Below are 24,955 nucleotides of genomic sequence, written 5' to 3' on the forward strand. Positions count from 1 at the left end.
TTTGAATGAAAATGAAGTGTTAATGTCTCAGCTGTAATTTAAATTTTTTAGAACTATTTTTGCAGAATCCCAGAATGGTTTGGATTGGAAGGGACCTTAAAGATCATCCAGTTCCAACACCCAGCCATGGGCAGGGACACCTTCCACTATCCCATGTTGCTTCAAGCTCCATCCAGCCTGGCCTTGGACACTTCCAGGGATGGAGCAGCCACAGCTTCTTCGGGCACCTGTGCCAAGGCCTCACCACCCTCACAGGGAACAATTTCCTTCTAAGTAAAGAATTTTAAGTGACGTATTCAAGTTGTGAGTAAAAACAAAATTTATCAAATTAAAATGCTAGACTGACTCCCCCATTTAAAATTTGCATTGGGCTTTTGGGGGCAAGCAAAAATAATCTGGAATTTTATCTTCCACTTAGCCTGGTCCTCCAGCTTGGCCACCTATATTAAAAATGCAGTTAATTATTCCCATGGATTAGTCTCAATCTGGCTCTTCCATTTCATGAGGAACGTGTCTCAATGCTGAATGGCTGAGGACAACACTGGAATCAGTGCCCAGAAGATTCCTGCTTCCAAGAGATGGAGCAGCAGCCACTGGTGCTCCAGATGGAGCTGCAGCTTTGACTTGTTGGTCTACACAGAAGCATTTCTTGGATGGACTTCAGCAGAACCAGCCTTGATTTCCACCAGATTTCTCTCCAGGCATCTGGGAAAGGGAATGTGGCTCTAAGCCACAGGAGAGGAACCAACACTCGAGGGTTTGAGTCACCTCACTGTGCACAGCTGAGACCTGCAGGCTCCTGTCTGGGAATTCTGTGGTGGGAGCAATGACCTGTCCTCATGTTTCTCGAATCTGACCCAACATTGGTGACCTTTTATTTTAAAATTCAGCAAAAATCAGACCTATTTCTATTTCTTTCTCCTCCCTAGCCTGATATCATTTAAGTGCCTGGACCCACTTTTCACTCAGTGGCTAACTAACATAAAACATAATTTTTTTTTTTTTTTGCTTTCTTTTCCATAGGTTTTTCTCCAAACACACCATACGTGCTCCAACCTTATTTTCCTCCCATCTCTCATGGGCTGCCAGGTGGAGCTAATGGGCGTGAGTGGATACAAAAACTTGCCAGGAAAAAACCTGGCACACCTGTAATCCTGGAACACATCATCCTGGTGCTTCCCCAACACAGTGAGAGACCAGAGGCAGAAATCAATACATACAGAGGTTTTATAATTAAAAAATTGTGCATTTCAACAAACAGCTGGCAGTTACACCCATGCCTCTTCCCCCTTAATGCAGAAGATACATGTCTGGAATTCAGACGTCTGATTTTCTAATGCCATGTGTAATGACCCATGAAGACTGTGCTTGAATTAACCCCTGCTTTTGGCTACCAGACAAGAGCCCAAAGGCTGACCCACCCTGTACTCGACTCCATTTGACCCTAGAGAGAACCAATCCCCCTTTCCAAGGCATTATTTTAATGGAAAAAACATCATTTCTGATTGAAAACACCTCTGAAAATCAACATGTGGGACACAAACTGATTTATTTTTATGAAAAAAGTAAACAAAGAAGAATTTTAATGAGGTGTTTTCTATTTTTTTCCAAGATGTCCATGGGGAAGTAAGGCTGTTCCTAGTAAACTGAACGGCACCGTGGCTGGTTGTCTTGTCCAGAGGCCAAGTGACAGTCTGATCACTACCCAAAATAAAATTTCCTCACCTGGGGAGCACAAGATTCAGCACCCAGGCATGGTGCTGACGGTATAGATAAAGCTCTGGTGCTTAAAATTTCTCCTTCCTTAGCAGAAAGAAAAGATACTCGGGGAGCTTTGGAGTGGATGAGGAGGCATCATCCAGGGGTTGTGGGGATGGAGGACTGATCTCAGCTCAGAGTCCCCAGCCCCATCATCCGTGAACCCCTTAATTCATCCCCACTCTGCAGACCTGTGGAGGCACACGAATTATTGGTCTTTGCACCAACCTAAAGCTCCCAGTGGAGCCCCAGGTCTGGAAGCCTCCTTGCATCCTCCCAGGCACGTCGGAGCCTCGCCGGATCCCGGTTCCCGTCACGTTTCGGAACAAAGGCGCGAACCCAGCCCGGAGCCTCCCGGGAGAGGCGTCCCGTGGGCTCAGATGCACACACACACAGCGACTGACACACACACACAGAGCTCACAGACAGCTACAGGCACATCGACACAGCCACAGCTTCCAGAGCAGCGGGATGGCCCCTCCTGCTCCTTCCCAGGCCTTGGGCTGGGGCTGTGGGCACAGCCAGGTCTGCTCAGCCAAGAGCTGCTCCTGCTCGGCCACGTGGGGAGGAGCAGAAGTGGGCTGAGGTCCTAGAATGGTTTGGGTTGGAGAGGACCATAAAGATCCTCTAATTCCAACCCTCCTGCCATGGGTATGGGCACCATGAGCAGGATTGTTCCACTCTGACAGGGTCAGGAGCGGGGTGGGCACAGGAGGGAGAGCCTGAAGGCATCCACGCTTGATCTGTCTTGTCCTGGGTGCCAGCTGTCCCAAAATTGCCATGGCAAGACCTTTGGAGTCCCTTGCTGGGCAGCACCGGAGGTCTCTGCCCCCCGTGCCAAGTACAGGCAGCCGTGGGCACTGAAAGGCAAGAAAATACAGCATCCATCTCACATTCTGCTGGGCAGGGAGGGAACCCCACGTGTTGCTGCAGGTCCAAAGCTCATCACAGCAATTTCTCCCTTTAATTTTAAGTCCCAAAAGTCCCCTTTCTCCTCTTGAAGTCACTCTCTCTGATGGATGTGTGTTGCTACAGAGGATCCAGGGTTTGCTGGTGCTGCTGTTGGGGGGCGTCAGCCTGGGGATTTCCCTGACAGGAAATGTCTTGGGTACACATTTCCTTGTTTGCAGGGTGAGCCACAGGGTGTCTTGGGGCTGACAACAGCATCCAACAGGATCAGAAATGTGTATTGCTCTGGGTATGACTTCCTGGGCACGCTGGAGGCTTCTGGTCAGCTGGAATCTCTGAATGTGCCCCTGGTGACTCCATAATCTATACCACAGGAGAAATGAAGTTGGAGTGCCCTGGACTCTATGGAGCAATCCAACAAACACATCTTCTCACCACTTCTTGGGGCTGGTACCATTTAACCCACAGTCCTTTGCTTGCTTGATTTTCCCACTGGAAATCAACTTCCCACTGGAAACAGCCCCGTGGATCCCACACTTGGAGCAGCAGAGGCTGAGGGTTGGTGCCCAAGGAGACATCCATGGAGGAGAGAGACATTGCTCCAGCCTAGGAGGAGGGGAAGGCAAGGGAAGGGGGATTTTGCTTTGTGGCTGATTTTTGACCCCTCCTTTGGTTTTTGAGCACAACCACCCACACCGAGCTGCGTCCTGTGGGAGGAAGAGGAGGAGAAGGGACTTGGCAAAGGAGCTGAGTGTGTGTTTTGGATCTGGATGCTCTCCAGGCTTCTTCCACGCAGGTTCTGCCTTCCCCCATGAGCATCCCCGGGCCGTTCCAGTGCCATTCTCTACGCTGCCACCAAGACCAGCTGCGGGTTCCCTGTTTGCTCCCGTTCCCTCTGCTCCTCGCTGGCCTCTCCTCACCCAGCCATGAGGCAGAGAGATCCCTCTCCCTCTTTCTCCCCCGGTTCAGCACAGCGAGAACCGGCGGGAGTTGATGTTCATCTTGGTGACCCCGATGAGCTTGAGGGGCGTGGAGAGGCTGAAGGAGCTCACGAGGGGGAAGTCGCAGAAGAGGTCGGCGAGCTCGTCCCTCTCCTCCAGCTCGTAGGTGGCATCGTTGAGCATGCGCTGGTGCAGGTGGCACGTCTGCTCGATCTTCAGCTTGTTGATGTCGCTGCGCAGCCGCATGAGCTGCCTGGCCAGCTGCTGGTCCTGCAGGCGCATTTCTGCCTGGAATGGGGAGGAAAGAGGGTTTTGAGTGGCAAATTTGCTGCTCGAGGCTGCAGCCACCGGATCGTGGGGAATGGAAGGATGTTGAGGGGCTTGAATGCGTCCAGAGAAGGGTGACAAGGCTGGTGAGGGGTCTGGAGCACAACCCTGTGAGGAGTGGATGAGGGAGCTGGGGGGGGTCAGCCTGGAGAAAAGGAGGTTTAGGGGAGACCTCCTCACTCTCCACAACTCCCTGAGAGAAGGGTGCAGCCAGGTGGGGGTTGGGTTCTGCCCCCAGGGAACCAGCGACAGGATGAGGGGACACAGCCTTAAGCTGCTTCAGAGGAAGTTTAGGCTGGACATTAGGAGAAAGTCCCTCACAGAAAGAGTGATTTGGCATGGAATGGGCTGCCCAGGGAGGTGGTAGAGTCACCATCCCTGTAGGTGTTTACAAAAAGGCTGAATGTGTCATGGTCTGGTTGACAAAGTTGTGTCAGGTCATAGGTTGGACTCAATCTCAAAGGTCTTTTCCAACCTAGCTGATTCTGTGAACTCATCTAGAGGTGCTTGATCTGTGAAGGAGACAGAGATCATCCAAGCCAGCAATGCATCCCAAAAAATACCAGGTCAGGATGGGGAATTTTTAACAATCGAGAAATTCTGTGCCTGCTCGCGTTTTCAGGAGCACCAGGAAACTGGAATTAAAGCTGTGCCAAGGCTGTTGGCTTGGGTATCTGTCAGGCTTCAGAGCCTCCATCTCAACATTAAACAAAGCCCAAATTAATTTTGCTCATAAGGCAGCAGCCACAGGGAGACAGAGCAATTAGAGGTGGAAAGGACCAATTAAAAGAATACCAAATAACTTATCCCCAAATACTCAGCCTGGGTTTCTATCCTGCATAAATCAGAGCTGGCCCATGACAGACTCCACCTCCCCTGTGGCTTATTTTATCTCGATGATTTGAAGTGGCTCTCAGGATGGGACCTCCATGGTTTCCCACAGGACAGAGAACTACAACCTCCAAGCTAATCATCTAAGTGTTTTGGAGGTATTTTTTTTCTCCCCTGGCACCTGGCTTGGGAAGGTGGAAGATTCAGAAGTAATGAAAGGAAAGAGGTTTTTTATTAAAAAAAAAATCTAACTCATAATTAAGAAAATTCATTGCCACAGGATGCTGTGGATAGTGAAGGAAGGAGTGAACACTTGGTGTGGGAATCTGCCTGGCAAACAGGAGAAGGCAGGGCTAGAAAAGCAAATCAACACAATTCCCACTTCCCACCCCACTTCCCTCCTCACAGAAAAGCAACAAAACCACAAAAGCTACAAAAAAATTAAAAAAAAAAAAAAAAAAAGAAGGTGGAGAAGAAGCACAACAGGCTCACCAGAAGAGGCTGGAACAGAATGATCTCCAAGGCCTCTTCCAACTCAGCCAGTTCTAGAACTCTGTGACTCTCTGTTTTGGGATAAATTTCCCTTTCCTGGATTTTAGCAGCATGGATGTGATCAGACCATATCAGTTTCCCTCCAGGCCTGAAAATGAGTTGCTCATTTTGTGGGTACAGATGTAGGCCTGGGGAAGGGAATAAATTATTCCTGGCCTGCTGGTTTGTGCATGAAGATGCTGAAGGGAAGGGAGGAAGTTCCCCTTGAGAGACCCCACAGAGACCCTGAAATTCCTACATGAGACCTTTCCATGACCCCTTTCCAAGGGCTGCTGCAAGGAGGGTGTGAACCAAAGCAGCCTTGGGGTTACTTTAGCTTGTGCCATAATCCCTCTTCCTCCAGGGAATCAGAGAATCCCTGAATGGTTTGGGTTGGAAGAGACCTTAAAGATCATCCAGCCCCATGCCCTGCCATGGGCAGGGACACCTCCCACTATCCCAGGTTGCTCCAAGCCCTGTCCAACCTGACCTTGGACACTTCCAGGAATGGGAACCTTTGCCAGAGCCTCACCACTCTCACAGAGAAAAATTCTTTTCTAATATCTAAATCCCTTCAAACCCAAACCATTCTATGATTGTCTGACGCTACAGAAGCATCCTGGAGGACCTTGCCTGATGCTCCCAGCCAGCAATAAGACTCCAGCTTGGCTGTCTGGAGAGGATTAAGTCACCTTTGTACCAATCCCTGAGTGAATAAGTCACCTTTGTACCAATCTCTAGGTGAATCTCTCTCTCTCTCTCAGGAAATATCTCTCAAATTGTTGGCAGGGTTGTGGGTCATTTACCTTTATCAAAAAACTCACTATTTCCTCTCAGACCTCATAACCTGTGCCCCCAGCAGAGCAATGCCACTTGGCAGTTTTCATTCTTCCACCTGAGTTCCAATAAAAAAAAAAGAAAAAAATCTGTTGATATTTTGCCCTGTTTCACAACAAATGCTGATATTTTATCAGGAGGCGATCGCAGGTGTTATTGAAGTGACCTTGGGTCGTTCTTTTTTGGTGTATCAAGTTACGTAAGAAATGCCAACAAAGTCTTTCATTGAACATTTGGAAGAATGTGAGATTAAAAAAGCCTCTGCTGCCAAAAAAAAACAAACAACAAAAACATTTAAAAGAGAATTATGAGACCATTGTGCAAAGCGCTGTGAGTTATAGGTGTTTTTTTCCTCTTGCAAACCATCTTTTCATTTTTTGGACTGGTTCTTTTTTTCACACTTTTGAGGAATCCGTTTGCTTTCACCCAAGCTGGAAGGCAAAGCCCTCTAGAAAATAAAGATAAGGAACAAAGCCTGGCAGTGGTTGACTAAAACCATGTGGATGTGGCACTTGGGGACATGGTTTAGTGGTGGCCTTGGCAGTGCTGGGTTAAGGGCTGGACTCAATGATCTTTGAGGGCTTTTCCAGCCTTAAGAATTCCAAGTTTCTATGAGAGGATGATGTGCACAAGGAGGAGATGGGAGATGGGAGGAGGGCTGTCACTGCCTGTGCTCCTTGGAAGGTTGCCTTGTCTTCCCAAGGGCTTGGGAGTTCCTTTCTGGTGACAGGTCCTGTGGAGGCAGCTCTGTGGGGTGACAGCTGGGCAGAGGGTGGAGCACCAAAGTTGGGCTGCTCTGCAGGGCATGAACTCTCACTCCCCACACTCATCCCTGGGGCTTGGCTTGAGATGCAAACCCCCTGCCCTGCATCCATGGAGCTGTCTCACTAAACACTGCTCTATTCAAACCCTCCCAGAATATTTAGAGGAATTTCAGCCAGAACGCAGAAATCCTCGTTCTCCGTCCCTTTCCCAGAGGCTCTGCACAAATTCCAAAGCCATTCCCCCTGTCCCATGCTGAGGACCAAACAATCACTGGAAAGGATGAGTGATGTCCATTTACAAGCAGCGTTGTCAGGCCAGCAGAGCTCCACAAAGCTGCCTGGGAATGAATAATGGGATTACAGGGGCCACATCACGGGAAGCCGTGGGGTTTTTGGTTTGCAGAGTTCACCCACAGGGCTGGTCACCACGAGGGAACTGCACATTCCAGTTTATCCATGTGAGGCAGCAGCAGGATCCCACACAGGGATGCAGCATCCTGGAGAAACCTGTGGGGAGCATCCAGCAGAAACCAGGCTTTTGATTTCCTTTGATCCTCTCATGGCCAGGGCAGGAAGAGCTTTAGGTGTGTCTTGCTCATGAAAACCAACGTTTTAACACATTCTGCCTCTCTCTGCACAACAAGCCCCTGCTGTTTCTCACCAGCATGGCTGGGGAATGTTGTTGGAAAGGACAGGATGCCAGGTTAAATTTCCCAGGCTGGAAGGGAGAACCAAACTCAGGTCCTTCCTGGAAGAGAAGCAACTGCTGGATTTAAATGCAAAGCTGGACCACTGGATCTTATGAACTTAGAGATTATTTTCTGCTTGGATTGAACCCCAGAGTCTCCCAGGGATGTTTAACAGGAGTGAGGGAGAGAAAACTCTGGATGTATTCTTTCCTGATTTCCAGTCTAGGTGGCTCAGCCCTAATAGCTACAAGCAGTTGCCTTCAATTTTGCCTTCAACAGACAGGAAGACCAATAATTTTCCCATTTCCAGCAGCCCATCTTTTCTCTGCATTGCTTTTGGGGGATTTTCAGCAGGCAGCACCTTGAGGCATGGAGATGAGGAGCTCTTTGAGATTTCCCTCTCCTTCCAAAGGAGAAGAGTCCCATGGATGAAGTCCCAGCCTGGTCCATGAAGCTCAGGGGGATGGTCTGTGGAGAGGCAGCTGCTCTCACAGGGCCAGCCCTTTTTATTTCCAAAAGTTCAAAAGAAACTGAAATGTGAATTGGCACTTTCCTGAGTGCAGCCAGTTGGATTCAAGCACAAAGAAGCACGGGCCACTTGTCAAATCCTTGCCAAGCCCTTCAGACAAGCCCACATTGTCTGTGCTTTAGTTTGGGGCTTCTTCAGAGGTGCTCAGATGCCACCCTGGTATAGGTAATTTAGGTGCTCACGCCCTTGTGGTGCAACCCACAGCACCAGATGAGTTATCCCAGCTCCTTCTGGAGTGCCTGGGAGTTCTCCACCACCACCAGGAGAGTTTTCTTTGCCAGCTGGACCATGTCAAGGTCCCAGATTTCACCCTTCCTCAGTGTTGTTTAGGCTGTGTTGGCTCCCTCTCTCCCCAAAACAGAGTGGCTGCACCAAAACTGACCCCTGGGGATGGTCCTGTTCCATAATAAATCCTAAACTCTTCCTTAGTTTCAGCAATTTAACAGTAGAGGTCAAAGAGTCATGGAATGTTTTGGGTTGGAAAAGACCTTAAAACTCATCCTGTTCCACCCCCTGCCATGGGCAGGGACACTTTCCACTATCCCAGGTTGCTCCAAGCCCTGTCCAACCTGGCCTTGGACACCTCCAGGGGTGGGGACTCCACAGCTTCTCTGGGCAACCTGTGCCAAAGCCTCCCCACCCTCATAATGAGGAAATTTGGTGCTTCATTGTTGTTTAAATTCACCCAAGCACTTGTTCAGCCAGTATGAGTATCCTAAATGGAAATAAAATCTGATTGACAGGACACAGGCGTTTCATGATTTCCTAGGAGGGACCATCAGAAATATGTGTTTCTTTTCCTGCATTCTGGCTCACAGTGCCAAACTGGTGAATTTGAGCTAGAAAACTCATTTTTCCTAAAAGGACTAAGTTAGAACTGTTCTAAGACGTCTCTGTTCACAGGGTTTTACTTTAGCCATACTTAGGAGGGAGAAGACTTTGAGCGCTTAATTTCATAACTTGTAAAATCTGGCAAATTTCAAAACCAAAGAGCAAAGTGTGACTCCTCCAGTCCTCGAGTCTGCCACCATCCCTGGGCTGGTGATGGTTTTGCTCTCAGCACAGACGAGGAGCTGCCACACTTGACAGTGCAAAGGCAAGCAAAGGGCAGAGAAGAGGCAGGAGGAGCTGGGGAGGGAAATGCTCCAGCCCCGGGGCAGCTCAGCACAAGCTGAGAGCTGCAATTTGCTCCTACACCTCCACAGAGCCTCTCAGCACAAAAACAAGAGCAGTCTGCACATCTGAATAAATCAGCTCCTCGGTGCCAGGCTCTCAGCAGAGCCTGGCTGAGGCTCCGTGGGTTTGTGTCAGTCCTACAAACCTGGGTCTGGGGCAGGTCAGGTGAGGCGACATGGACAATAAAACCTTGGATTTGTCTTTTGCTTCACTCCTCAAGGTGAGCAGCCTGAACCTGGCTGAAGTCAAATCAGAGCAGGCCCTGAAGGCACAGAGGAAAATTCCTTGCAGTGTCAGATGATGACTTTTGTGTGGATTGGGAGTGACAAGAGATAGGGCAAGGGGAAATTGCCTCAAGTTGCACCAAGAGAGGCTTAAATTGGATATTAGGAAAAAATTCCTTCAGCAAAAGGACTGTCCAGCCCTGGCCCAACTGCCCAGGGCTCTGGAGCGATTTGAAAGCTGTGTGGATGTGGCCTGGGGACATGGTTTAGTGCTGGCCTTGGCAGTGCTGGGGAGTGGTTGGACTCGATGATTTTCCCAACCTAAACCCTTCCATGATAGTACCAAATTTACTCTCCTGCCTCTGCTGCTTTTGGCTGGGATAGAGTTAAATCCAAAACTGGGTGGTCCTGCCTGCCTGATGGGAACAGTCCCCAGCATATGCAAACTCCTGAAGCTCCAAGTGCTTGGCAGGATGCTCCCTGGGACACGCCAGAACCATTCCAGGGTGCTGCTGTTGAAACAGCCCAGCCTGAACACGCTGGGAGCTGTGCTGAGGGCTGGGGGTGAAGGAGCTGCACACTCTGCATTTCACTCCTAAGGACTGCTGCACGTCTTTCCTGCATGGAAAGAATCTCCACATTCACCAGCTTTTGCCCCTTCATTGGATAGGTGAGTCCTACAGACCCTCAATAACCATATTGTGGGATCACAGAAGCATGAAATGGTTTGGGTGGGAAGGACCTTAAAACTCATCTTGTTCCAGCCTGCCATGGGCAGGGACACCTTCCTCTATCCCAGTCACTCCAAGCCCTGTCCAACCTGGCCTCGGACACTTCCAGGGATCCAGGGGCAGCCACAGCTTCTCTGGGCAACCAGTGCCAGGGCCTCCCCACCCTCACAGGGATGAATTCCTTCCCAATTTCCCATCTAACCCTGCCCTCTGGCAGTAGGAAGCCATTGCCCTTTGCCCTTTACCTCCAGGACCTTGTCCAAAGTCCCTCCCCAACTTTCTTTTAAGCTGCTTCAGGAACGGGAAGGTCACAATTAGCTCATCCCAAAGCTTTCTCCAGGCTGAACAATTCCAGCTGTCTCAGCCTTTCCTCACAGCAGAGCTGCTCCATCCCTCTGAACATCCTGGTGCCTCTTTGGACTCTCTCCAGCAGCTCCTGTGCTGGGCACCAGGGCTGGAGGCAGCTCTGCAGGTGGGGTCTCACCTAAAAGGAGCAGAAGGGCAGAATCCCCCCTCCCCTGCTGCCCAAACTGGGGGATCAGCCCAAGATCTGGTTGGTTTCTGGGCTTCATGCTGCTGTGGAGCATTCCTGATGGCTTTGCTACCACAACATGAGGAAAAGCAGGGGAAAGATCTTGTCTGTGTTGGGATGTCTGGAAGCTTGTTCCTTTATTTGACAAGAAACTGCATTTCACCCTTGAAATGTAATGTGAAATGCACCTTTTGGTTCCAGCACCATGTGATGGGACGGCCTGGCTGTGCTCCCTCTGCCTGCTGGCAGCTCTTACCCACACTCGTGCCTCCAGCACAGCTATTTCACCCTGTGGTCAGTCAAAAAATTGCTCTCCCTTTTGGGGAAATTGTTCTAAATTACCAGTCACATCCAGTTCCAGCAAAGACCGGTATAATTAAGTAGCTGGGAAATGGAAAGTGTGGAACAATTAGGGTTTGCTTGGCCATTCCTTGTCTTCAACTTAAACTTTCAGTTTTTGACAGACAGTGGTTTAGATACCACACCCCAGTCTAAGGGGTAGAATCAGACTCTGAGACAATTTGTATTTCCATCATGGGCAGAGATTGAAAGAAAACCCCAAATCTTTTAAAATCCAAGGTTCTGAGAAGGAAAATCTGCTTCTTACTCTCTGATCATCTTGAGATTCAGGGTTTCCATCAAGTATGAATTTAAGATTACACCCAGATTCAGGTCACAGATCTGGAGTTGAGGCTCTCCAGGGCACTGAGGGATTGTAGGGGATGATCTTAAAGCTGTTCCTAATAGTCCTGAAATATTCCTAATATTCCTGAAAGCCACAATCCTGAGAAACAAAGTCACCAAAGTGCAATATCCAGAACCCCCTCTGTAAATAAATCCTCAGGGGACCAGTGGAGTTGGGTGAAAGCAGCAACAGAAAGTTGACAAATCAACATTATCTCAAGCAAATTCGCAAAGAAATCTTTAAAACTGTTATTTATTTTTGTCAGAATTTTTTTTCCGTGCTTCTCAAAAACAAAGTGTCTGCACAGGAACATTTTCACAAGTGTTGGCCACAAGTGATGTCCCAGCCCCTGTTGCAAATATTCCTGCTGGGACTCACAGGCAAAAATCCAACTGGGCAACAGAAACAAAGCCACATGTCATGAGTCACTTCCAGTGATTTGGGCCAAATAATAAAAATTTTTGTGCCAGTGAGGAGAAGGGAAGGATGACTGAGAAGTGTGCTTTTGGTGTGTGATTGCTTCTACTCTTGTGAAGAGCACCTGGGCTCAGTCTCCAGCTCTGACTTCAGCTGCCCTGACAGGGACGTACCCATCCCATCAACCTCCAGAGAATCACAGAATACCCTGGGTTGGAAGGGACCCACAAGGATCATCAAGTGCAACTCCTGGCCTTGCACAGGACAACCCCAAAATCACTCTACGTGCCTGAGAGCATTTTCCAAACACTTCTTGAGCTCTGTCAGGATTGGTGCATCCTCCTGGGAATTATCTCCAGGCTGTGCTGGCTCCTGAGTTTGGTTGGGAGCTGGGTCAGGCCCAGGATAAATTTGTGCCAAAAACCATGACAGCAAAGTGACAAAGAAAAGGTGAATTTCAGCCCTGTGCCCTGGCTTTCCTAGCACAGGTTCCTAGAAAAGACAAAGGATTTCTGTCCTCTCCTCCTCTGTGAAATGTCCAGCACATAACCACCAGAAATAAACAGATGTATGAGACAGGGCCCAAGGCTGGGATGGGGGAATGACTGAAATGTGGACTGGGTTTGAATCAAGAAAAAGCAGCAGAGGATAGACCTGGAAGAGCCAGGTGTGGAAAAAACAATGAGTGATGGAAAACACAATGAGTGACGGAAAATGCAAGGACTGATTGTTGCCTTTCCACCTGGGGCTGAAGGCAGGTAGGAACAAGGAGTTTCCCCACTCTTTCATTTTTACCCCTCTTGAAAATCTGTGCTAACAGGGACAGGCAATCACTTACCAGCTCCTTCCTGAGCCACGTCAAAGCTTCGTCGATGCTCTCAAAGCCACCTATCCTCCCTGAAGTGACAGTCCCCTTGTCCTGGGCAGGGCTCCCATTGAGGTGCAGCTGCACCTTCCTCATGGGGACAGTCTCCCCTGGGGTCTTTTTGGCCTTGGTGGCCTCATCCTCCCTGTCTCCCTCGGGCTGGGGGCTCTTCCAAGCCTGCTCCTCCAGCTTTGCCTTCCATTCCAAGTAGGAAGGGCGCCTGGTCTCCAGTCTCAGCTTCTCTGTCAATGCCTTGAGGGTCCTCAGGTGATCATCTGGAGGAGGAACGCCCCCAGAGCCAGCATCCATGCTGTCCAGAGCCTCTTCTATTTGGATTTGGGGCACAGACATCCTCTCTGGGAGTCCAAAGGCATAGAGGTGGGCTGGAAAGGACCAGGGATGGAGATGAGAGCCCTCAAGGTTTGACCAGGCGTTCACGAGGTGCTCAGCACAGCTCCCTGGAGGACAGCTGAGGTGTGGGCTCCTCAAGCACCAAACCAGCCTTGGATGAACACCTAGAAGAAAAAAAACAAAAGGATTGGTTTTGAAAAGGAGAAGGGAGTGAGGAAAGTGAGACAGCTCTTGCTGGAGCAGGGGAGTGAGGGTTTTGGGAGAGGCTCTGTGCCAAGGTGCTGCAGGGGAGGGTGACCTCACCTCGGTTATCTGAGTGCTCTGGGGCAGGAACAGACAGGTTCTGGCTTTTAGCAAAGCTCTGGTTACCTACATCTCCAATCTTAACTCAAGGGGCCACAGAAGGGTGGCCAAGGAGGTCGGGACACATTCCCACACCCCAGAGTCCTCTGGAGACAGCAGTGGCTGCTGCTGGATGTTGGGATGTCTGGTTTTGCCTGGCAAACCCCCATTTCCCCATCTGGGCAAATCAGGTCTAGATGAAATAGGACAACCTGAAAGAGGGGAAGTTTAGATTAAATATTAGGGAGAAATTCTTCCCTCTGAGGGTGGGGACGGCCTAGCCAAGGTTGCCCAGAGAAGCTGTGGCTGCCCCTGGAACCCTGGAAGTGTCCAAGGCCAGGTTGGATGGGGCTTGGAGCAGCCTGGGATAGAGGAAGGTGTTCTTGTCCAAGGCAGGGGGTGGAATCTTTAAGGTCCCTTCCAACACAAACCTTTCTGTGATTCTGCGAACCCAAACTTCTCCCAAGAGTTGGAGTCAAAAGGAGACCTGGGAAAAGGGACTCATCCTTCCCCACACCACACTCCCCTCCAGTTTTACAGATCTGGGTTTAGTTCCGGGTTTGCTAAAGCTGCAGCCTGAGGATTCAGTTCCCTCCTGGCCCGCTGGAACGTGGTCCCAGCCATGTGAGGAACTAACTGGGGTTCTGGCATGGTCTGGGCTGAGACATTCAGGGAGACTTGGACTTGTGGTTTCCATCACTGTCCACATCCAGTTTTTCCAGTGAGAATGGTCCCTGGTAAACACCCTTATGAGCAGCAGCACAGAGAAGCCAGGAGCTCCCTCCTCACTTCTCCTCCCGTCAGCACTCATGGAAGCTGTGCCCAAAGCTGGTCTGACAAACCCTGGGACCTGGAGGGGCAGAGAACTCTTCAAGAGTGAAGCTCAGGCAGCTTCTGTATTCATTTGCCAGCAGGATCAGATAAGTGACATTCTCAAGGTCGTGTGCTCATCTATAGCTGAGCTAGGAATAGATCCAGAGCTCTCCTCTGAACGTCAGGCACAAAACAAAATGCTTTTCTGCCTGCCTGGTGAGGTGCCTGGGAAACCAGGCAGGGTGTGTGCAGCTTCCTAGAGTTACTCAGCCATTCTTCTCCCTGCCATTTCCACAAAGGCATGTGCAGCTCTGAAATCCAGACCACAATTACGCCTCTCCAACCTTTTCAGTAAGAAGATTCAATTTAAAATAAACACCGAGTGAGAGCAGGACTTATCCCAGCAATTGTGTGGGGGCACATGAGCTGAAGGAGGAGCTGCGAGTGTACACACAGACAGCGTGGGGGTGGAGGATTAGTCATGTTGTGGTCTCCTTCCTGCTCCTATTTATGTTAATGGGAGTTTTACAGCGAGAGGGAGCACGCACAGATGCTCTGTCAGGTTTTAGCCAACAGTTCTCGTGCCTGGAACAGCAACAATTTTCCTTCTTCTGTTGAAAAAGGGAAGGGAAAGCATTGGGCTGCCCTGGTGGAGGGGTGCTCTGCAGGACTCAGGGCATGTCGATGAATTTACCTTTCCTCCTGCTCCAGCCTCCCCAAATCAATAAAGGAAAACAAGTAATCACTCTAAAGACCTCGTTTCTCAGCTTTTATTTTCTGTTCTATGAGACCAATGTGGAGATTGCTGAGGGTGGCCCAAACCCAGCAGTCCCAGAGTCTGCTGCAGTTCCACACTGGGCTGCTGGATTTGCTAATCCCCAGCAAAGATCATATTTTTATCATTTTCTGAATGCCACAGCTACAGAACAGAGCCCCACACAAACTCTTTTGTCTGGTTTTTCAGTGTATATGGAATCCTCAGGGTGGCAATGGCCCCTGGTATTTGAGCCCTGGGCACAGCTCATTTAGAGCACTGGACCATGAAAACAGCACAGCAGCTTGGAGCATCCCCTTTGTCACAACCCTGCTGACATCTCCCCCTCCCTGTCACCACAACTCCCATCAGCTTTGGAGGAGATTTGGTTTTTCTACCCTGAAAGCAGCATTGATTCAGCCCATCCTTCACTTTCTCTCTGGCGTGACATGAAACGCCTCATTCCCTCTGCAGGGACACCCCCTAAACTGGCAGCATTCCCCAGCCTGTCCAGACTCCAAAGTGACAGGAGGGAGCCACCTCTAATTTCCTATCAATATCTTGGATTTGGATCAAACACCTGCTGTGAAGAAAGAGATCTGAAAGTTGTAAGCGTGTGAAAAATGCCCTTGTGCTGTAACACAAACCCTTTGGTGCCTGAGAGTTACCAAATTCCCAGGCACAAACCTGCCTCTGGCTCAAATCCACAACCTCCCAGTCTCCCTGCCCCAGGCTTGGCTCCCCTGGGCTAGCCTGTGCAAGGGGATTTAAGTGATTAATCCTTGATTTGTCTCATTATCACACCTGCCACAGGGAGTTTGTGACACTTCTCATTAGGGGTAACGAGTTCAGACCCGAAACAGGGTGAGGGTTTGCTCACACCTCACTGAGAGCCTCTGGTCAGGGGTTCCCCCCTTCCCTTCCATGAATCCTGAAAGCACAGAACACAACAGGTCACTGAGACAACAACAAAAAACCCCTTTAATTTCTTTCTTGTGTTAGGTTTCCACTGGAGAAGTCAACTGACCTACCCCAAGGGATCAGCAGAGGCACAAGCCTGGGACAGAGAAATAATAGGAATGTTAGACTGGGAGTTCGACAATTAGCCAAGGAGAAGCTGTGGGGAGCAAATTATTCTTCTTCCTTCACTATTCCTGGTGGACTGTGGATTCTTGTAACACCATTTTTTATTGCAGAGGAGCAGCAGTGACTGCAGGAGTCTGTGTTAGAGGAATTCTGCTCCTCTGGAGGCTGGGAAGACAAAAAAGCCTCAATATAAGACAAAACCTCAGCTGACAGAAGCCCTTTTGCCCACACAGACCACAGATGTCACTTCATGGAGCAAACAGGGCAGAGGCAATGCTTCAGGATGAGAATGACCTTCAAATAGCATCTCAGCCCCTTTGTGCCTCAGTTTCCCTCTGATTGAGAGTTCAGGGACTGAACTGGCCTTCGGGGAAAATCCTCTGGGGATTTTTAGAGATGTACAGGATTCACCTCTGGTGTTTCCAGGTCTCATCTGAGTGCTCGTGCTCACACTCCAGTGGGTGCAGGGACACCCCCCATGATCCAGGAGTTTGGGATGGGGTTCCCCTGATCATTTGCTCTGAGGTTTGCACAGGGATTGCCCTGGGCCACCCAGATACCCCCGGTCCTACAGAGGAAATTCCTGGAGCAAATCCAACCTGCCAACATCACCATCCAGCTCTGCAGCTCCCAGCAGCAGAGGAGGACCCTGAGCCTGGAAAGGTGGGATGAAGGAACACCAAGGAGGAGTGAGAGGTGTGGGACAGTGCCTGGTGTGCAGGGAGAGCTGTGCTTGCCCCCCTCCTTGCACAGCATTGCCACAGGGATGGGGTGGGGGTGACTGACCCCCCTGGAGGTCTCTGACCCCCTCTGGGTGTCTGCTGCAGGTTGGGAGAGGGGCAGAGAGGAGGAGATGTCTGTGAGAAAGGGTTGCCATAGCAATGGAGTAAGGGAGGACTCTGGCTGCTCGCAGAGGTCTCTGGATGGATGTTCCGGAGCATCCTCAGGGCAGCAGAGACTCCGAGGCCTCAGGAGTGGGGTGAGGGAAGGAGAGACCCATCAGGATGAACACTGCAGCTCCCTGGAACTGGTTGCACATCACTCATTCCTTTCCCCGTGCCAGAATGAGCTCTGACAGGAGAGGAGCTGCTGTGCTGTGTGGATTTGGTGAGCTGGGGGTCCCTCACCCTGCCAGAGCCCCTCATCCTGCTGGCTCTGTACAGGGATCCTGCAGAGGTGGAGAACAAATCCCCGGCCACCCCATAGACCCTGAGGAGAGCTGGTTTCCCTGGATTTTATTATTCAGTGTTTACCCACCCAATCCTTTTCTGTAGCAGCTGAAATCCTCTCCTGCAGAAAATCAGCCTGGTCCCAAAATGACCTTCAGCTTCCCTCCTTTCAAAAGGACAAAATTCCAGCACCAGGCAGAGCTGTCTGATCCCAAGGAGTCAGGACACACTCCAGGGCTGGAATTGATCCTGTCAGGGTCAGATGCTCTCTGCCTGCTCGGGATGGTCGGGACAGGATGGAAAGGGCTCTGCCCATGCTGGAGGGGTCATGGCAGAGCCCTCAGTGACACTGAACACGCTGCCCATGGAGACCTTCTGGCCACACTCCTGTCTGTGAGCTTGTTCCTTTCTCCATGGAAAAATGGCAGCAGTGATGAGACCAAAATGGGCACTAGGCATAGATGTGGACATGACATTCACAGAAAAACAGGGAAAAGGGAAAAAGAGGGGATTTCCATTCACATATCACCTGGAACAAGATGAGAGTTTGCTCCAGCACTCCCTTCTGCCCAAATGGCCTCCAGAAAGAGCCCTGAACACTGCAAGGGAAGAGGGGAGGGCAGTGGGGGCTGCAGAGAATCCATCAGAGGAGTGGAGGGATGCAGAGGTGGCTGCCCCAGCCCTGGCAGTGTCCAAGGCCAGGTTGGACAGGGCTTGGAGCAACCTGGGATGGTGGAAGGTGTCCCTGTCCATATCAGGAGGTGGGTGAGTTTTATGGAAGGCACCTCCCTCCCAGCCCAAACCATTCTGTGTCTGTGAGATTAGAGGGGACCAGTTTGCACTCCCTGCCCCAAGGCACTTCTCCCTGGCTGATTTCCAGCATCAGCGGCAGAGTCAGAGCCTGTTTCAGTAAACACATCTGCACCTTCCTGCCTGACTGCACCTCATCCCTCCTGCGTCCTCCACACAGCTTCTAGCAGGGAGCAGGGCTGAGGCTGCTGCCTGCTTCGGATGGAGCCTTGCAGCTCCATTTTCAGACCACTTAGGCTCTCCTCGATCAGCAGATTTCCAGGCTTTGTGTGGAAATCCTGCATGAAGAAGTATTTGGCATTCCAGCAAACCAGTCTTCCAGTCAGCTGGAAGTAGCTGCAAACTGGGGAGATGAACGGGGGTCAATGCTTTCAACCCATGAGCCCAAACCAGGCAGGATTCCTTTTAGGAGGGAAAGGATTAAGGAGCAGAAGCAAAGGCAAGTTTTCAGGCTCTTGGTGAAGTCACTATGTCCACCTTTGGTGTGTTCTGAGCTCTGTGGAGTCACGGATTTTGTGCAAGGGTTTCTTCTCCATGCACTGCCCCAGGCTGCCAGCAGGTTTTGGAGCTCATCTCAGGGGTGGCACAGCTAACCTGTTCCCAGAGATGCCCCCAGAGGACCTGTGGCATGGCACAGCTGGTTGTTCCCCCTTTTCCCCTACTGCCACTCCAGGCACGGCCGCATTTCGGCAGGGAGACCTCCGTGCCTGTGTGCCCAGGGTAATGAAAAGGGCTGGGATTCCTTGGGAATGAGCCAGGGCAGGCTGAGAAATGCTCTCTTCCCAGGAGATTAGTACGGGGAGCTATTTTTTTCCCCAAATGCAGCATGCAAGGGTGTGTTTTCAGAAAGATAAAAACAACCTAACCTTTTTGTTTTGTTTTGTCGAGCTCCAATCTGCCCAGCACTGAGCTCAGCCCCTGCAGGGACAACGCCAGAGCCAGCTCCCACTAGAGACCCCCAGGCTCCAAGTTAACATGATCAGGGGAGTGGGGTCAGCCCCTCGGTGACCCCCTAATCCCCTTTACATGCCCCCTGTCCCATCCAATTATCCAAACCATGATCGTCCAGCCTCTGTCCTCAGACCTGTCTTCTCCCAGTGCTGAGCTGCACTGTGGGATTTAATATCATTTAAGATCAGCCGGTTGCAAACAGACCCTCCTCTCCCTCCCCCCAGAAGGGCTACGCTGCTCTGAGGCTGATTATTTTTAATTTTTTTTTTTCTTTTTCCCTGCAGTGTCTCTGCTACATTTTGCAAACACCTAATGGCTGCAGGGCTGCTGCAAGCCCAGAGCCCGGCAGAAGCCGGATTCTTCCCGTCCTGGTGGATTTTTGTGGTGAACAGATTCCCCCCCACCAAGCCCCCCATGAAGGATGGGGGGAATTTAATGGGCATTTGAAAGCAGAGAAAAGCCGGGATGCAAAAACCAGCAGCAGCTCCCGTGTGCTGAAATGATGGCTGGCACAGAGCAAACCCACAGCAGCCAAAACAGGCTCGTTCCCGCTGGAAAGTGGGGAGTTCCTCGGATCCCGGGGACGAGCAGACAAAGCCGGAGGAATCAGCTGGGCACAGCTCCTCGCTGGAAGCCAGGAACTTGGTTTTCATCCATCCCCACCTCCCCCCGCCTCCGCTGAGGTCTCCGATGTAGAGAAGCTCCGGAGGGCGCAGGATGATGGAAAAACGGGGGGTGCATTGCAGGAAAACAGGGATGGGGGTCCCTTGGAGAGGTACCCGTGGTGGGAGAGGTGTCAGCGGTCCGGGCTGTGGGATGGGGATGCTGCCTGGTGTGCAGCACCCCGGGGCGCTGGGGCTGGGCTTGCACAAACACTCGTGCTGGGCTGGCGCTATTATTTTAACAATTAGCCGCAAGCTGTTATAAAGGGCTCCGAAGAAGTTCTGCCTGGGTTTTTTTCCCCCCTCTCCTCGGTGTAAACGTGAGCTGCGAGGGCCAGACGTGAGCAGGTGGAAACCTGCTCTGCTCAGCACACGGTGCCTGGTTCAAAAACCCGAGGTAGATACGCCCTGCGAAGCCACCACGCTCATCCCACCATGTCTGCACTGCACAACCCCACAAACCTTTCCAGGTTTGAAAAGGTTTCCAGGGCTCCTGCACATCTCAGGCTGGGGGCAGAGGGAGCAACAGGTGACTGTCCCGAAAGCCGGGCAGCCTCTCCCCCGTTACATCTCACCCTGTGCGGGAAAATCCTCCTGGAGCGGGTGAAAAGCTCCACGCTGCTCCCGGCTGACAGCAAAATCCACAAACATCATGGGAAAGGAGGATTCAGACATTCCCGATCAATGGGGAGCCACCGTGGCGGTCATTTCCAGGGAATGTCGGCGAGGCAGGAGATTGCGGCTGGGGGGACACTGTGCAAACCCCAGCCCCGCCACGGCAGAGCCAGCTCGCCAGACCCCGGTGCTGCTCGCTGGGGTCCCCATCACCCCTGTCTGCTGCTCCCCAGCTCCTTGCCGGGGTCCCCTCCAGCCCCGGGCAGCTCTCCGGCATCTCCCGTGCCGGGTGTCCCCAGGGTGGCTCTGTCCCCCCAGTCCACCACCAGAAACAAACTCACCGGGGCTGGAATCAGAGCGGGGATTGCACGGACATCTGGGCTCCCTCCTTCCACCTCGGGTCCCCAACTTGGTGTTCGCAGAGCGGTGTCACCAGTGCCTCCCGGAGTCTGTCTCATCCTCCTGCTCTGTGTCTCGCTTCAGAAATCTGTGCGTGTGGTGGTTGGTTTGTTGTTGGTTTTTTTTTTTTTTTTTTTTTTCATTTAGGGGACTCTTTTTTTTTTTTTTTTTTTTTCCCAGCCGTTGCGTCAGGGCTGTTGCCTGGAGACAGGCGAGCTATTCCAGTTTGAGCTTTTCAGCGCCGATTTCCTCTCTCTCTTTCATTCATACCACCAAGCCCTGAACCTACCTCCCACCAAGCAATAACCCTGGAGAGACCTGAAAGGGAGGAGCTGCACCGCCCGGGTCCTAAACATCCTCCGGCACCCAGGAGAGGGAGGAAGATCAGCGATGCTTTCGGCGTGGAGAACAGGGATGGAGCGGTCCAGTGGAGGGCAGGTCCCCTCGAGGCTTGCAGGAGATGCCCCGAGGGCTGCTGTGCTCCCGAAGGAATCTGCGGCTCTTCCCGACACCAACCTGCTGGTGTCCCCATGCAGATCGTGTTTCTTTCCATGGATATCAGCCCCACAAGGAGTTCGGGCTCCTCTGGCCTTCAGGAGAGCTTTGGGATAACGTTTTCCAGGTGCCACAGCTTGCCCACTACGTGTGCCGAGGGGAATTTTGCCAGGATGCATCAGCACCTCTGGGAAGCCCCAGGATGGTGCCCCGGGGCTCCAAGGCTGGTACCATCCATCCCCAGGCAGAAACCAGCTTGGGAACCAGCCTGCGCCTGAATTTTGTGCTGGGGAAGCTCCTGTTGCTGCCCCAGCGGGGCTGGAAACCATTTTAGCTGCCTCCGAGGAGGGACTGAGAGAGGCAGCGCCCCGGCTGCCGGCTGAGTGGGGTCCAGAATCAAAGGCAGGGGACAGAGGGATTTCCTTCCTTTTTTCCTTCTTTCGCCAGAAGTTGGAGGTTAACCCCTCAAAGCCTGGGGGCCGCTCTCCAAAGCATCCCACACATCACACATCTGGGGGCTCAGAGCCACCGCCCGCCTTTGCAAAGCTGGTGCTGCGAAGGGTTAAGCCTTGGCCAGTGACCCCGAACCACCCAGGCCCCTCCCTCCATTCCCACATTCAGCTTTTGTGAGAGAAACCCCTCAAAGCCTTTTTATTCCTTTTTTTTTTCACCCTTCCCTTTTCCTGCCTGATCCATCCCCTTTCCCCCCCGAGGGCAACAGGGAGATTTACAGCCCCTTCCTGAGCTCCAGCATGGAAGGGCTGGGATTTCCCACCTCCCTTCGAGTGCCAGGGGTGCCCCAGACCCCACAGTAATTTAGAGGCTGTGCCTGAACAGGGTTTGGAAGTCTGGAGTGCAGAGAAAGGGGGTGCTCTGGATGCAGCAATGCAGATTCAGAATGAACTGCAGCATTTTCACATTTCTGATGAAAATGCAAATTTTTTTCAATTTTTTTTCTTTCTTTTTTTTTTTTTTTTTTGCCAGCATCCATTTTTGTCAGATTTCAGATCTGCATATGCAAACTCAGCCTGGTGATCAGCTCTCACTGTGCTGCAAGGAGGCACCTGAAGGCTGATGATGATGGAGAGGCACCACAGGAGATGGAAGAGCTGTTGGCTGTTTTAAAACTGACAAAGACCTGCAGGAGCATTTAGCAGCAAAAGGAATCCCAGAATCCCAAGACGAGTCACGTTGGAAGGTCACAATAGATCAACTGTGCAGCCTCCCTGCTCCAGCAGGGCCATCCCGGAGCACAGGGCACAGGGTTGTGTCCAGATAATTCTGGAATATCCCCACTGAAAGAGACTCCACTCCCTCTCTGGACAATCTGTTCAGTGCTCAGTCACTGCACAGGAAAGTTCATCCTCATGTCCAGGTGGAACTTCCCGGGCATCCATTCCTGCCCATTCCTGTTCTCCTGTTGCTGGGTCCCACAGAGCAGAGCCTGGTCCATCAAGCACGTAGAGGTTCAACGTTTCCAGCAACATCTCATCCAAATCAAAACCGATTCTGTGCCCATGAACCAAGCAGCACCAGGGGACAGATAGGCACAGGGTGAAACAGCCCCTGGCCCGGTTTTGGTGTGGGATGAGCAATCCCAGGACATGGCTTGGGAATGACCAAGACTGGGGCCCCTTCCTGACAAACGATTTGGATTCAGCCACCCAGATTTGATAGCCAGGAGCGTTGAATCACAGGGACATGGCCAGACTGGGTCAGTCGGCCTCACGGCCGGAGCCCAGGTCTAGCAGGGTGAGTTTACAGCAGAGGTGTTGCTCCCAAGGCTGGATGTCTGTCTGTCTGTCTGTCTGCCTGTCTCCTCGCAGGAACAGACCACACACTGTCACCCGCTCCTTCTTCTGTAAATGTTTATTTTTAATTTGGTTGCTTAATGGATTTCAAATGAGCTGCCATAAGATAGCAGTGAAAGGCTGCAGCCACATCCCTCTGAAGCCAGTCCATGGGTTTGAATGTTTTTTGGCCTGGATTTGTCTTGGATAAGTTGTGTTCATCCAAAAAACACTGGTGGGGAGCTGCTGAAGAAGAGTGGTGCTCCCACTGGTGATGCAAATACTCTAACACCAGCCACCTGGAATGGACACCTGAAATTAGGTGTGATCAGTCAAAATAAACCTGTGCAACACCAGCACTGTCCACATCTATGGCTCAGTATTTTTTTCTTTTCCTCAGACACAAGAAATCCTTTTTGTTGCCCATAGAACTCCAGGGACTGCCAGCTCCCACAGCATCCCTGGGCACAGGACCTTTTCCAGAGGACTGCTGAATCCTCGGGAACACATGGATCCAAGCCTGAGTTATTGCTGGGATGAGGTTTTGCAAAGCCCAAGCTGGAAATTGCTTGCTGTAGTGGTAGTTTGTAGAATCATGGAAGGGTTTGGGTTGGAAGGGACCTTAAAGATCCTCTCATTCCACCCCTTACCATGGGCATGGACACCTTCCACTGTCCCAGGCTGCTCCAAGCCCTGTCCAACCTGGCCTTGGGCACTTCCAGGGATGGAGCAGCCAGACTTCCTTGGGATCCCCTGTGCTGGTCTGAGCACCACAAACTCTCTAAGGTGCCTTAGAACCCCCTAAATCTTACCTGGACCTTTTGAGCTGCCTCTTACCACCCAAAATGGGCAGAAATGGCCATTCCTTTACCACAACAGCAGCAGCTCAACTCAGTTTGGAGTTGAACCTTCTGCTTCTTGCCCTTTCTGCTGGATTTTGGTGGTTTCTCCCTGCAGGTATCCTGCTAACAAAGCATGGAGGAGCTGGATCTCCTGGTAGGGTTGTGTGGCCATTCTGTGGGACCAGTGCTGGAATCTTGCACAAGCATCAATGCTTTCTTCTCAGCTGGTCCTTAAATAAATATTTTCCCCCTAAAGCAAAGTCCCTGTAAAGAAAAGTTCCTGAAGTACCCAAAGGAACATATAGGAAAGCTGGGACAAGAACATGGAGTGACAGGACAAAGGGGAAAGGGTTCAAACTGGAAGAGAGTGTCTTTAGATGAGATTTTGGGAAGAAATTCTTCCCTGTGAGGGTGGAGAGGCCCTGGCACAGGATGCCCAGAGAAGCTGTGGCTGCTCCATCCCTGGAAGTGTCCAAGGCCGGGTTAGACAGAGCTTGGAGCAACCTGGGATGGTGGAAGGTGCCCCTGCCCATGGCAGGAAGTGGAATGGGATGATCTTTAAGGTCCCTTCCAAGCCAAACCATCCTGTGATCTTACAGTTCCCTGGGCCTTGGTCTTCCAAGGATGGGAAGGGAAGACTGGTGGTCCCAACCATCATCGTTCCATCCTAGCCAGGAGGAGCCTCCACGCCCTCCACCGGGACTGGTACCAGGAGAGTCCTCGGGCATGGCTGGAGCATCAACTGGAGATGTGGCAGAGACACGGCAGAGGCACCTCCAGAGGGCAGCAGGTCCCCAGGTGATGCTGTCCCCTGGTGTCCCCAGGAGCAGCAGAGGTCACTTGTGGTCACCTGGCTGCTCACCTCCATGGATCACTGAGGGACTGGCACTGGCCTGGTTCGGTCTTCAGAGAATCGGTGAATGGTTTGGGTTGGAAGGCACCTTAAAGATCATCTAATTCCAGTCCCTTGCCATGGGCAGGGACACCTTCCAGTAGATCAGGATCCTTCCCTGGAGTATCTACTTTATTTTCTCTGTAGGTTTCTCCCAGGTAAGTCAAACATCAAAGAAAAAAGCAGAGGGCAATTGTTCCTGAAATCCTACCAAAATCATGGTGGGAGTTTTCAGCCC

At 51.4% G+C, this 24,955-nt stretch overlaps 1 protein-coding gene across 1 annotated transcript; it reads right to left on the reverse strand.

Moving 5' to 3' along the window:
* Nucleotides 1-1,209: 1,209 nt before the first annotated feature.
* FAM167A (family with sequence similarity 167 member A) lies at nt 1,210-23,359 on the reverse strand. Its single transcript, XM_021540524.3, has 3 exons — nt 20,641-23,359; nt 12,720-13,261; nt 1,210-3,896 (listed from the first exon to the last, which is right to left on the reverse strand). The coding sequence occupies exons 2-3, from the start codon at nt 13,095-13,097 to the stop codon at nt 3,633-3,635; spliced, it is 642 nt and encodes a 213-aa protein (XP_021396199.1). The 5' UTR covers nt 13,098-13,261; nt 20,641-23,359; the 3' UTR covers nt 1,210-3,632.
* Nucleotides 23,360-24,955: the final 1,596 nt, after the last annotated feature.

Source organism: Lonchura striata, chromosome 3 (genome assembly GCF_050655825.1).
Source record: "Lonchura striata isolate lonStrDom1 chromosome 3, ASM5065582v1, whole genome shotgun sequence".
NCBI lineage: Eukaryota > Metazoa > Chordata > Aves > Passeriformes > Estrildidae > Lonchura > Lonchura striata.